Source organism: Helianthus annuus, chromosome 17, assembly GCF_002127325.2.
Source record: "Helianthus annuus cultivar XRQ/B chromosome 17, HanXRQr2.0-SUNRISE, whole genome shotgun sequence".
Classification (NCBI taxonomy): Eukaryota; Viridiplantae; Streptophyta; class Magnoliopsida; order Asterales; family Asteraceae; genus Helianthus; species Helianthus annuus.
The window spans coordinates 3339619-3354390 of record NC_035449.2 but is presented as its reverse complement, the minus strand read 5'-3'; the positions used below and the strand labels follow the sequence as shown (position 1 = coordinate 3354390).

Sequence of the window (14772 nt, the reverse complement as noted above, 5' to 3'; positions counted from 1 at the left end):
TCCAAGCTAAATCCAAGTGATCCTTAAGCGAGTTTCAAGTCGCGAGCTTTTTGGACAGCACACACCAATATAACGTGTGCATTTATTTTTATAATATTGATAATGCATTGGCATCAAGGCTGGTACTGTTGTTTTGTTTGTTCCTCCCCGTCAAACTACCTGATAAAAATCCATTACCAATCACTGCTGTCTATCTCCATCGCTTTAATTAACCTGAATCTGAATCTCTTAATAAACCGTAAGTTGTCTCTATCGATTAAGCCGCGATTCACTTACTTTTCTAGCTAATTTTCTTCAGTATTGATCTAGTTTTCTCGAATATATGCTTCCAGAACAGTTATGTTACACGTGATCACGGTAACATGGACTTAATTTCTCCCCCTTTGTTCCTGTTTGGTTGAATTTGTTGATGATGATGAACAGCTAACGAAAATTAGTTACTCGATTGTTATGATTTGTAGCTGGTAGCTTATTTACTAGCTGATCCCAAGTAGTTAGGGTTTGTATTTGTTAAATTATGATATTTACTGGTTCCTCTGTTTATGTTTGTTCCTTTTTTAGGATTTTGAAGCTTTGATAATAAGATTTTGTGTATTTGATCTGCTCTTAAATGGTTTGGAATATCAATCATGTAGATAGGATTCAGATTTATCTTCATTTGTCCTCATTAAAACCTCCAAAATGCATATTATTATTAGCGCTCAGTGTTTATGGTACTTGTGTAGTTGTGTTAATTCAAAAATGTGACATTCCTTATTTGAATTCTTTGGAAGATAGATGAACCTCTTTATATTAACCGTTTCCGCCTTTTGTTACATATTTATAACAAAAGTGTCGTGCACAGAGTGCAGAGGGTCGTGCACAGCAATTTCTCGACGCCAAGGAACCAAAGTTTTATTTTCGGTAGAATTGGATTTGCTATTTAAAAGGGGGTTGCGGCGTAGCTTGTTGCCCGTTTACCTGCCATTCTTATGTGATTTTTCTATGGTACAAGTATTCAATAAGAGAGGTATAATGATGGCCCATCATTATAAGAGGGGTGTAAACGAGTCGAGCCGAGCCCGAGCCTGACTAGGCTCGAGCTCGGCTCGTTATGTTTTTATGAAGCTCGAGCTCGAGCTCGGCTCGGTTCGAGCCTACTTCTCTGAGCTCGAGCTCGGCTCGCGAGTAAAACCCAAAGCTCGAGCTCGGCTCGACTCGGCTCGAGCTATTTCGAGAACAACCTCAAATGAGCTAAAAGCTCGGCTCGAGCTCGTTTCAACAGCGATTAAGCGAGCCAAAGCTCGGCTCGAGCTCGGCTCATCAATGTTATCATCATCATTATTATATTATATATATAAAAAACTAAAAATTTTGTTTAGGCTCGTTTGGGCTCGCGAGCCTAACGAGCTTTGTATTTCAGGCTCGAGCTCGGGCTCGATAACTAAACGAGCTCTATTTCAGGCTCGAGCTCGAGCTCGGGCTCGTTAAGGCTCGAATCAATCCCGAGCACTATCGGGGCACCCAATGGACCAAACGGAGTACTCCGAGAGTAACCCGAATCCACCACCAATTCCGGGGAAAACCCGGTAACCCACCCGCCCGTAGGCACGAGCACGACGGTGAAATTACCGGTAAAACCCGTTTGGCTCAAGGATCGAACCCAGGTTTCCCTGGGTCATCATATTAATGCTATTAATATTTATAAAAGAATATTTAACATGGTGGTTTGAGTAGTTTACTCATCGCTGTTACATGTTAATGGTGGTTTACACTTTACATCTCCCATTATTAGTACTTTTATATGGTTGTTTGCTATGATTCTCTTAGCTACATTGTATATTATCTTGGATTACGACACTTTTCATTGTGGTTTTATTTTGTTTGTCATGTTTTGAATGAATCTCATCTTGTTCAGATCCCTTTTACATAACTGAAATCAAGCCATGGGTGATGGTCCTAGAGGAGTAGAAATTTTCCCGGATCATTTTCAGGCTTCAACGTCTGGCGTGGAGACCCCTCAAACAAGAAGTCCATCCACTTCCTGTAGCAAGAGTGAATCAGAGGTATCATTCATGGAACAGATATAATTATACGTTGATCATATTCTTCTTAAGAAATGGTATAATTTATAGATTGATTTCATTTAAGTTCGTTTGATACGCATTAGCATAGTTCCAGCAGCCGTTTATGGGCAAAAAGAAGGTTAAAAAGCGCTGCATCCATTTTGAACTTGCTCAGTCCACGGAAGCTTTCATGGGTAAATGACACAAATGGGCAAGAAAAGGTTGAGTTTACATCTTGATACATGATCCATCGACCTTCATTTAATAGAGTAAAATGCCATTTCGGATTTTCGTCCCTGAGGTTTGGCCAGTTTTGCGACTTTCATCCAAAGGTTTGTTTTTCCGCATCTGAATCCAAAAGATTTGAAATCTTGCAATTTTCATCCGACGCATTAACTCCATCCATTTTCTCCGTTAAATGAGAGGGGCATTTTCATCTTTTTAGACATTTTTTTATTAAAATAAAAAAAACTATAAGAAATAAAGATCCACCTTTCTTGACTTTCTCCCCACCAAAACCCTTTAATCATCACAAAAATGTCTAAAAAGACGAAAATACCCTTGACTTAACGTTAAAAAATGGATGGACTTAACGAGTCGGATGAAAATGGCAAGATTTTAAATCTTTTCGATCCATATGCAGAAAACAAACCTTTGGAGGAAAGTCGCAAAAGCAGCCACCTCAGGGACTAAAATGCCATTTTACTCTTTAATATATTAATCCCACATTTTTAAATATTATTTCGTGTTGGTATTTTGCAGGTTGTATTATCTTCGGCAGAAGTAAAATCCCTTCAATCAGAACTTGCTGATTTAGAGGAAAGAGAAGCTCATCTGAGAGCTAGGTAAGGAAAATCCATATGTCTAATTCAATAATAACAACATGACTTCATATTAAAGTTAACTTTGTGCAAATGATTTGTTACTTGCAGGCTGGAACACACTGACGAAATTCTGCGTTCTTGCCTTCTTTCAGGCTACTTATACATGAGAACCGTATGTTCCACGACTGTTTTCCTCTTTATGTAACATCGAGTTCATATTATAGTAACTGACGGTTTTCTAAAATGCCGTTTAATAGAGATGGGAAACATTACCTGGAGAACCACTTCCTCTTGATGACATGGAAGTCGATGACTGGCTTCCTCGTTTTGTTGTTCTTCATGGACCATGCATCTATTTGTATTTTCTGTGCACAGGTGATACCGTGATTCCCTTCGTTTACACCGTCTTATATCACTATACACACACATATATCTATGAGTAAATTACAAAAATCGTCCTTTATGTATGTCACTTATTGCAAACTGTGTCCTTTGTCTTCAATAATTACAGAAAATGTACTCGATGTTTGCAAACTCTTGCAAGTTATGTCCTTTAGCCCTAACTCAGTTAATTTTTGTGGTTAAATCTGACCAAATGGACCCCACATAAGGGTATTTTTGTGGTTAAATCTGACCAAATTGACCCCACATGAGAGTAAAATGACCAAAATACCCTCATGTGGGGTCCATTTAGTCATATTTTGCCACAAAAAAATAACTGAGTTAGGGCTAAAGGACATAACTTGCAAGGGTTTGCGAACATCGAGTACGTTTTCTGTAAATATTAAAGACAAAGGACACAGTTTGCAATAAGTGACATACATAAAGGACGATTTTTGTAATTTACTCTATATCTATTTATAGTTTTATTCATGATTTGATTATATACATGCACTTGTTTCTAAAATTCGCCTCATGATAGTTGACTTTTTCTGACCAGCCTAAAACTGTTGCAGATATAAGCCCTCAAGACTCCACCTTGTTATCTGACATCATTGAAGTGGGGCCAATGCCACATGTCGTTGAAGAAGATGGCGAAACTCGATATTATTTTTATATAGTAACTCGCCTTGGAATGAGATACGAGTGTTCAAGCACTTCTAAAATCCAGGTACAACTTGCTAGAATTTTATCAACTTAGAGTTAATTGCTCGGGGATGGTCCCTGTGGTTTTATGTTTTTTCACGTTTAGTCCCCACCTTTCGGAAATAGCAGGTATGCTCCCTGTGGTTTGTCATTTTGTTACTCGGATAGTCCCCTGACATTTACTCAGGGGACTATCTGAGTAACAAAATGACAAACCATAGGGAGCATACCTGATATTTTCAAACTAATTGACATCTACTCAGGGGACTATCCGAGTAACAAAATAACAAACCATAGGGAGCATACCTGCTATTTTCAAAAGGTGGGGACTAAACGTGAAAAAACGTGAAACCACAGGGACCATCCGGGCAATTAACTCATCAACTTATATTGATTTCTTCTTTTTGTGGATGTCATCTTAAATTTTCTTGTTAAATAAGACGTACGATCACATCTCCATTTCATCATCTCTTAGGTGGATAGTTGGTTGACGGCGTTGCAAGACAAATGCGAATTGGGCTCACATTCAAGCTGAATTATTAATCATAACCAGACAAATGACATTTGATTGTGCACTTATGGTAAATGGTATTAGCTGATTAGATTAGTATGTTAATAGTAGTCAGATTCATGGTGGGCTATGAAGCTTGTTTACCAGTTCATTGAGATTGATGGAATTTGAGTGCTGCATGGATGGTCAAAGGCAGTGTTGTAAAAATCGGTATTAATCGGCGCCTAGGCGCTAGTCGGGCGTTAGCTGATTAATTTTGAGCTAGTCGGTCCATTAGTCGGTAGTCGGTCCAAGTCGGTGCAAGGCGGCCCAAATCGGCCCAAGTCGGCCAAATCGTTTCTAGTCGGCCCACTCTTTTTTAGTTTAAATATGGCCCAAACAAATGTTTTTAACCATTAAATACATGGCCCAAGTTATTTAGTTCCCATCTGGCCTCAAAAAAACATGTTTCTAACCCATTAAAACATATTCCATGAGGTCCTGACTGATATGTTAATGTTTGAATGTTTAAATAATTAATTTCCTATGTTTTAAACATCGTTGTTTGAATTTTGAACTATATTAAGTATTATATTGATATTAATGTGTGTATTGAACGTTGAAATACTTGATTTGCTATGTTTTAAACTTAGTTGTTTGAATTTTGAACTATTTTTAAGTATCATATTGATATTAATGTACGTGTATATATATAAATTTAAAAATTATATATAAAAATTCTGATCCGATTAATCCTGATTAATCCCGATTAATCCCTAGTCAAGACTTCACCGCCCGACTAGCGCCTAGCGATCTCTACAACACTGGTCAAAGGTGTGCCATTTTTTGTGCTTTTTTTAGTGTTTTACCAATGTCTGTATCTTTTTATCTTCTTTGTATTTGGTAGAGCACCAACAATGATATCTACGAAAGTGCTATGAGTCGTAAAACGGGTGGGTTGGTTTGAAACAGGTTCATTTTAAATTGGGTTAGGGTCGAAACAGTTGGGTCATCGCAGGTTCACGTGCTATATGATTTTGTGACCATTAGTAGCGAGGGATGGCAACAATGGTCGCAATGAAGATAACAAAGTTAGCGAACTTTTCTTTGTTTAAAAGCATTGTCCATTCATCCTCACCAACTATCAGTTCTAGCCTAGTAGTCCCTTGATGCAATATTTGCCCTTGCCGAGTAGCCGCTCCCTGTGTGACTTCGGGCTAGCCAGAGTACCACCGTGTGCTGCCTTCCTGAGTTCCTGTCGTACAGTGGATGTGGCGGCGCTGACAGCAACTATTTACTCTTGTAGTCTAAAAACTAAAACGAAAACAAAATGATCAAAATACCCCTTCCTCTTATTTACAGATGCAAGTAATATTCTGACAACCACACGGTCCACGTCCGCCAAGTGCAAATAGTTCACACATGTGGAACCAAATTCGGCAAGTTTTCCAAAGTCACGGTGAACATGATCAAGGGGGACAAATGTAAGGGTTGGGGCAAATCAGGACCGTTCACCAGGGATGACAAAAGGATCTGAGCCGACAGCCCCCATTGTTTATGGCGAGATGATGGTTTACTTGGAGAGCCCGAAAAGAAAAGCCTTTCAACAATAAATCCATAACGGTGCATAAATTACAGGAAGACATTAAGGTTAACTCATTTTCATGGTTAAAGAAAAGGCTGGAAGACATTAAGGTTAACTCATTTATTTTCATGGTTAAAAAAAGGGTTAAGAATAAAGTGATACATTCATCCTCTTGATGTAATGTTATTTCCTTATGCTTACTCACCCAATGACCCCTCATTGTTTAGGGACACCTTGGTGTCACATCACCACTTCATCATTCATCCCACCACTTAATCTAGGTTATGCAACCATCACTAGTGCTCTAGAGGTGGCCACGTGTATTTAAGTTCCATCTATGATGGGTCCGGATGAGTTTTCGTCTCCAGGTTTCAAGTTCGAGTCTGAGTGATAGCGGTTTCTCATTGAGATGTTTAAATTGGGGATCTATTGTGCGAGAAAGCTCTCTAGCACGGACCCGGTTAAAACAACGTATACTAGACCTCTCGACATTTGTAAATAATTCACACATTTCAAAAAAAAAAAAAAACTTAATCTATGTTATGCGATCACTCATCATTCACCATTTCTTTTAATTTTTTAATACACAAATAAATCAAATGCCAATACAAAGGTGGCTTGTGGCATATATTGAATGTGTTAAGTTGAGTGACGAGGTAGATAACCACCGTCTCCACACTGCAAGCTTACGGGATGATGGGGCGACTAGGCATTCCTCAGGTTCCGCACAACGACATTATCGCCCTGCAACCCTCTTCCGTAAATACGTGAATATAACGTATTACCTAGTTGTCTTTTAAGGATATATTTTATAGTATTAGCACCTTGCTAGTTAGATTATTTCATTAATAATAACCTTCGTCGTTCTTTGAAAAATATACTTCCCCGTTTGCGATAGTTTTGTGTGTTTAAATTTTTTGTTAGATTTTAAAATTAATTACATGGTTAGTATTTGTGGTTAACCTATTTTGTCATTTTCATACTAATGGTTTCACCATTAGTACACCACAGGTACTGACCGTAACCGTGTAATTAATTTTACATATGGTTTTACCTTTAGTATCTATGTTACACTAATGGTGAAACCATTTGTAGAAAACTAAAAGTTAGTATTAGCGATATAATTTTCAATAAATAGGTATGATAATGGTAAAATGGGTAAACACGTATTCTATATATAATTTTAAGATTACATTTTAGGCTTATAAAATATTTTGGTATTCTTATAATACTAGTTTTTTTAAGTAGATCATATAATACTATCAGTTCTGGAGAGCCTCCCTATATATTACTTCTCTTTATATAAAGCCCCGATCAGTATAATTAAGATTTTTGAATCTAATATGAGAAAGTTTCTTTGGACGGGTTCTAGTGTTAATAACAAAATGAACTGGGTGGCTTAGGAATGGTTAATAACTTAGCCCAAGGAAAAAGGGGGGTTGGGTATTAGCAGACTCAAAGAAGTCAATGAGGCGCTCCTATATAAGTGGGGCTGGAGATTCATGGAGGAGAGTGGTGGAAGCTTGTCATAGTAAAAACGGTAATTCTACGGGTTGTTGGAATAACATTGTAAAAATTATTTCCAAAAATGAACTAAACAGGAATGGTATAAATCGGGTGATTTTGGGTAAAGTGGGGAGGGGGTGATATTCGTTTCTGGCTAGATACCTGGATGAGTGATCTTCCTTTCGTGGAAAGATGGCCACATCTGTTTGTTTTGGAATCATATAAATCTTGTAGGGTTCCAGAGATAATTGGATCAGAGCAAGATATTGGAGGCTATTACTGGAGCTGGGTTAGACATCCCGAGTCTGATATAGAGCTTAAAGAATGGCAGGAGTGTCAAGAAGTGATCAACATGGTGAGATTGTCAAATGATAGAGACTCATGGATATGGAACATTGAAAGACAGGATGGTTTCTCGGTGAATTCTGTGAAAAAGACATTAATTTCTGAGAGGGGAAACAGCCACCTCCCGAATTTCGAATGGTGCAAATGGGTGCCAATCAAATGTAATATTATGGCATGGAAAGGTAACTTGGATAGACTTGCAACCAAAGTCAATTTGAGAAAAAGGAATGTGGATATCGCATCGGTTATGTGCCATTTTTGCGACGAGTATGAGGAAACGGTGGATCATTTGTTTACAGCATGTTCGGTGGCTATTCGGGTGTTTTGCCGGCTATCAGTATTTGGTGCAATATTTCCTCGATATTTGCTTTCGAATACAAAGATTTAATGGGTACTCAAGATTCTATTCAGGGTGGGAAAAAGATGAAGAAGATTATCCATGGATTGGTAATTACTTCGTGTTGGTGTATTTGGAAAAGTAGGAACGAGTTGGTTTTTAAGCAGATCAAGAGAAGCCCGCAAGATATTTTGATAGAGATCAAGTCGAGAGGTTTCAGGTGGCTAAATAATAGATCGTCATGTAAATATATTAGTTGGAAGAAGTGGTGTAAATACCCTATGTATATGTTGTAATTGTCCATTTGCCCGTTTGAGTCAGGGGAGTGGTTTTGTATTGACCTTTTACCTGTTTGGGTCGAACGTTGGTTTTTAACGAAGTTTAATTTAGAAAAAACAAATATAATCATTTCATTCATTTTTGATAATACAAATTTTTTTCCATCATGATTTTCTTTAAGTGGGTGGTACTTTGATCTGGAAAGGAGTTAATCAGTACACCAAACCCCCACGTGATTCGCAACGGACGGTTGAAAATGCTAGATCTGGTGCCACGTGGATCCGCCCATTCGGGTTTTAGGTTTTGGCATCCAACTACAAAATCACACGCAGCATATGATGCCTTAATAATTTACTAGATTTCACATCAGTTACAACCCTCAACTTTACGTCACTTTCAAATATAAACCCTTGAATCTAAGTTCATTCTTCAAATTAAACCTTTTCATTTTCAACACTAAATTTATCTATTTGCTTGTATGAATTCCAAAACTCTATGTACGTATATACTTCCAGCAGGACGAAACTTGTCCTTTGGGATATGTAATTCGTTTATTGGTAAAACATCGTACATTTATTTGAAAATTTTTATTCATCATCGTTTTAATTGAGTATTTATTGTGTCTTGACAATAGATGTAAAAGGTTTGATTATTATAAGAAATAACACTTTTTGATAGTTCCATTCAAAAAATATGTTTTTATCACCTATGTGCGCCATCCTTAGTTAAATTTAGTCAATATATTTTAAACTTTTAACATTTGGTCAATATGCTTTAAAGTTTTAACATTACATTGACATATTGTGCTATCTTAACGTTTTTTCTAATATATATATTTGAAGGTCAAAACATTAATAATTGGTACATTAAGGTGGTGTTTGTTTTTTGGGCAAAAGCTTTTCTGAGCACTTATGTCTGCGTCGCGCAGACGCGCGGAGACCTTTGGGTCCTGCAGCTTGTTTGTTTTCTCGCAGACCTTTCATTAAAAAAGGTCTGCGAGACCTCTTCTTGATGCAGACAACAACCCATGTTTTCTAACCTCTTCAAATCTCTTCTCCCTCTTCTCCTCTTCTCCCTCTTCTCCCTCCAGCCGACACCACCTCCTCTGCCACCGCCACCACCTCCACCTCTGACACCACCACCACCTCCGCCGCCCACCTTTGACACCACCACCACCGCCGCCGTCGGGTTCTTGCCGGAAACATCATCATCATCACAGTATCAATAGGTAGAAACCAGAAAGATAAATTTAACCAGTACACATATGAATAATCACTAGACTAGAATTATTAACCCTATAGCATAGACAAATGGGGAGGATGAGCAAAGACAATTGTAATTAGTATTATATAAACCCTAAAATTAACAAGCTATGGACAATGGTTTCAATTTTCAGATATTACCTCTCCAACAAGCAAGCAAGCAATCGAACGAGCCGGAGACGGTGACGGTGACGGCAGGAGAATGTGAGGGAGTGGTGGTTTTACATTTGCTTCCGGTGTTTGTCTCATCGTATTGATAAGCATACGAAATTACAGTTAGGACCCTTGATGTTTTATAGGTTTTTGTAGAAGTGAAAAAAAACAAACCCTCTTCTCCTTGCAGACTGCAGACCTTTGGTCCATCTCTTCTCCTGCAGATGCCTGCAGATGTGGTCCGTAGACTGCAGACCTTTTGGGTCTGAAAAAACAAACACCACCTAAGTATTAACTTTATCCAGCAAAAACATAAATACTAATCATACATGCCATAAATACCAATTAGACTATCAGGCTGCTTGTTTTAGCCCTTAATAGAATTTTAATGTTTTAGACCTCTTACTAGTTCGATACTTAATGATTCGGACTATTTGTTTCATGAGCAAATGTCTGAATGATTCAAACATTTGTCTCTGAATGATTATGCATTTATTGAGTTTGAATGGTTAAGACCTCTTATCTGAATTGGTTAGACATTTACCTCTGAACGATTAAACATTATACTGACTCTTAACGGTTTAGGCCTCTTATTGGTTCAGTACTTAATAGTTTAGACCTTTTACCGGTTCAACACTTACCCATTCAGAAGTTGCAAAACAACCCCTATGTGTAGTGGCTTGACGCCGCCTGCCACATCACCCCTGGGGGACGTCAAACACCACGCCGAAGGGATTTGGCAAGAATGGGGTAACGTGCATGAAAGCTGCAACTTGGATACGTGTTTTGACCTTTTTTTCAGCCAATGAAAAGCATCCAAATGGAGGGGAGGTGCTAGTGGGCTCGCGACACTAAAGTACACCCAGTCTTATAACTTATTACTTTTCTATCCAAAACTAAGATGTGGCGATTACTTTTTTGTATATTACAAAGCCATTTTTCATTCATTCTGATAGTGTAGATCTCACATTTTCTCGAAAGCTTGTCTGTTCCAAAGACCATATAACTTTCATATACATCAAATGTGTTCTTATTTCCTTCGAGTTCGACTTTCATTTAGTTACCAACAATCCTCTAGTTGCTATCATACCAATTCATAAACCAAGAAAGCTTCTTTACATATTTCACTTCTAAACCAGTATAAACCGTCACATAATCCATCTTAAAACCACATAACATTCCTCAACCATCATTCAACATTTATTAAAAACATCAAAACCAACCTTATGGATCAAACAACAACTATTCTAAACCCAAAGGACTAGTTTGCTAACTCATACAAACCTCATGGGCTACTTCTATAACTTCTTCTTTCCACCAACATTGGTAACCTCAAATATCCAATCACAATCAAAACCCTCAGCCTCTCTGCTCAGTGCTCATACTCTCCCCAAACTCACCATTTTCAGTAATTTTTTCACAAATTTGGAGAATGAGTTCACAGATTTTCAGATCTGCTTCACGAGCCGCTAGGTCGATCGTCTCATCTGCTTCTAAGCAGAAGCGTCTCTTCTCCGGTATCATTTTCCGCTATTTTTTGTTAATTAGTTTGTATTATTTCATAAGCATTTGTTCGTGTTTTGATCTGATTGTGATTAGCTTGATTGTTATGATCGGTATGCTGTAAGTTGTGTATTGCATGTTGTTTTGAATTGTCGGTGCAAATTGTTAACGTCTTCCGATTAACCGTCGATGATCAACTTGTATTATTCATAAGCATTTGTTTATGTTTTGAACTGATTGCGATTAGGTTGATTGTTATTATCGATATGCTGTAAGTTATGTATTGTGTATTGTTTTGAATTGTCGGTGCAAATTGTTTACATCTTCGGATTAACCGTCGATGATTAACTTGTATTATTTCATAAGCATTTGTTTATGTTTTGATCTGATTGCGATTAGGTTGATTGTTATCATCGATATGCTGTAAATTATGTATTGTGTATTGTTTTGAATTGTCGGTGCAAATTGTTAACATCTTCAGATTAACCGTCGATGATCAACTTGTATTATCTCATAAGCATTTGTTTATGTTTTGATCTGATCGCGATTAGATTGATTGTTATGATCGATATGCTGTAGGTTCAGTATTGCATGTTGTTCTGATTTGTCGGTGCTAGTTGTTAACATCTTCAGATTAACTGTTGATGTAAGCAATTCGGAAATTAGAACTTGAATTTTATTTGATTTTGTTAGATTTTGTATTTCATGAGCTATTGATGTACTTCCTGAAGTTTTTGTTAATTAACTTGTGTAATTTGTAAGCATTTGTTTATGTTTTGATCTGACTGTGATTAATTTGATTGTTTATGATCGTATGTTGTAAGTTCGGTACTGCTAAGTGTTTTGAATTGTCGGTGAAAATTGGTGTGATGATGTTAACATCGGTTATTTTCGTATTCTTCAGATCAACTGTTGATGATTGAGATCCTGAAGTTAGAACTTGAATTTTATCTGTTTTTGTTAACTTTTGTATATGATAAGCATTTGTATATGTTTTGATGTGATTGCGGTTAGTTTGTTGTCATGATCGGTATGCTGTAAATTGGGTATTGCTAAGTGTTTTGATTTGTCACTGCATATCTGCGTGATGATGTCAACATCGGTTATTTTCGTAAGCTTTAGATCAACTGTTGATGATTGAAATCCTGAATTTAAAACTTGAATTTATTTGTTTTTGTTAACTTTTAAATTTATTTTATTTTATTTTATTCTAGTTTTGTGATATTGAACTATTCAGTTGAATCATCTATAATTTATGTGTTCGAATAAATATTTGCGTTATAGTAAACATATTTAAATCAAAATCTTTGCTCCATCTTAGTTGTTCTTAAGTGAGTGATTTTAGTATACTATGCCGGGAGATTGATGTGGTGGGGAAGAAAATATGTTTCTAGCATGATTTTTTATTATATTTTTATTCTTATATAGTAGATTTAGAATTGAATTTGCATGTAGCAGCTTTTTTTTTTACAAAGTAGGTGAATTTCTTAGTTCAATTAGTGCATTTACTCTGTTTAAGTTTGAAAATTAGGCTTTATGAAATCTAGTATTGATGATCAGAGGGAGTACTGTTTTTATTGTGTCATTTTTTCATTTGTATTGGTAACTAAATGAACATTTCATTCTTTGTGCCTATGCTATTGCAATGGTATGACACTCTAGAATCTGAACACTGAGTCCATATCAACAGTTGTCAAATCGTGATAACATGTATAATTTACATATTGTTGTTCTTTCATTTGTAGAAGGACGATCTGTTGCTGCTGCTACAGCTGTTTCGGTCAAAGGAGTCTTGCCAGCTCTAGCTTCTTTTGGGCGTGATCATTCTGGAAACTCATCCAGCACATGGATTGCCGGAGCACTCGCTCTCCCTGCTGCAGGTTTTTACCTTCTTTTTAAACATTTTATCATCTTACCAAACTACCCAGTGCATCAGGATTTAACTGATACTATTGAGATCTTTTATTTTCTTAATAGCATACATGCTTCAAGACCAAGAGGCACATGCAGCACAGGTATTACATTCTTTCACAGTTTCTATGATTGAAAATCGTTAATGTATCTTTGAAGCATGATGGATCTTTTATATTTCTTGTGCAGATGGAGCGCACTTTCATTGCTATCAAGCCAGATGGTGTGCAAAGAGGACTGGTAATCTAGCCACCATTATCTTTATGCATTTTAGATACTCTTTTTTTTTTTGTATTACTGTTGGTCATCAAGTAAAACTTCTTTTTGCCAGATTTCAGAGATCATAGCTCGGTTTGAACGTAAAGGCTTTAAACTCGTAGCCATTAAACTTGTGACCCCTACTAAGTCCTTTGCTCAGAAGCATTACCATGATCTTAAGGAAAGACCATTTTTTGATGGGCTGTGTGACTTCCTTAGCTCTGGTCCCGTTCTTGCCATGGTAATTAGTTAGAACCAAATTATCGGTCTATGTTTTACATGTGCATCGAGACCCGTTATTCTGATCAATCATTGATGCAGGTTTGGGAAGGTGAAGGTGTTATCAAGTATGGGCGTAAACTCATTGGAGCCACAGATCCACAAAAATCAGAACCGGGAACTATCAGGGGTGATTTGGCTGTTGTTGTGGGAAGGTACACACATAAAAGAAAAATACGATATTATTTTTTATAAACAACCCACGCGAGTTTTAATTTTTATGCAATTCAGAAAAAGTTATGAGATTTGTAGCATGATGAGTTAATGATCATTATGTTGTGGTTCGTGTAGGAACATCATCCATGGAAGTGACGGTCCAGAAACCGCCAAGGATGAAATCAACTTATGGTTCAAACCAGAGGAGTTGACGAATTACACAAGCAACCAAGAAAAGTGGGTCTATGGAGTCAACTAATGGCATCTGTTTTTTGCTTTGTCGACTGCCTAGGCAAATTAGTTCTTCGGCTGCAAGAATAAAAACCAAAGAATAAAATGTCCTTTTTTTCCTTGAAAATGAGCAAAACAGTATCAGTTTTGTAACTTAAAAGATACTCAAAGACCATCTTTATAGTTGTTAAAGACTAGTATTTGGTTAATGCAGGGCTGTTTTAATTTTACTTATTTTGATTTTGCACTTTATTTAGTTGTTGAAAACAAAATTGGTTAGTTTTTTTTTTCGTTTATGGAAGAAATGTTCAAAGGTTTTCTTCAGATTTTGATTTTAATTCTTGCCGAACCACACTAACTACGGTTTAAGAGAATTAAGATCAAAAGTTGTGGTATGGGTTAGTCGGACCGATTGGCCCTTGTATAATTTTTTTTTGAAAAGATATACTTGGTTTATGTTGTGATACATATGCTTTAACTACATATTTCAAAAAAGAAAAAAAAAGTTCAAGACCGGTTTCA

At 36.9% G+C, this 14772-nt stretch overlaps 1 protein-coding gene across 1 annotated transcript; it reads left to right on the top strand.

The window, feature by feature from the left end:
• The first annotated feature begins 1885 nt into the window (after positions 1-1885).
• Positions 1886-14484, top strand: LOC110921418. The gene is made up of 17 exons (XM_035986942.1): positions 1886-2045; positions 2150-2266; positions 2808-2890; positions 2978-3041; positions 3127-3244; positions 3826-3980; positions 4431-4453; positions 7771-8200; positions 8293-8438; positions 9515-9715; positions 11257-11429; positions 13161-13295; positions 13393-13430; positions 13516-13566; positions 13658-13825; positions 13906-14018; positions 14155-14484. Exons 1-17 carry the CDS (start codon positions 1926-1928, stop codon positions 14276-14278), a joined length of 2259 nt encoding a protein of 752 aa, XP_035842835.1. The 5' UTR covers positions 1886-1925; the 3' UTR covers positions 14279-14484.
• The last annotated feature ends 288 nt before the right edge of the window (positions 14485-14772 follow it).

What these genes read in the sequence shown, in the direction of transcription:
- LOC110921418 (XM_035986942.1), top strand. Translation starts at nt 1,926, where the DNA reads ATGGGTGATGGTCCTAGAGGAGTAGAAATTTTCCCGGATCATTTTCAG. An exon ending in CAAGCACTTCTAAAATCCAG is followed by an intron (nt 3,981 to 4,430) that starts GTACAACTTGCT and finishes ATCATCTCTTAG; the next exon opens with GTGGATAGTTGGTTGACGGC. An exon ending in CATGTTCGGTGGCTATTCGG is followed by an intron (nt 8,201 to 8,292) that starts GTGTTTTGCCGG and finishes GATTCTATTCAG; the next exon opens with GGTGGGAAAAAGATGAAGAA.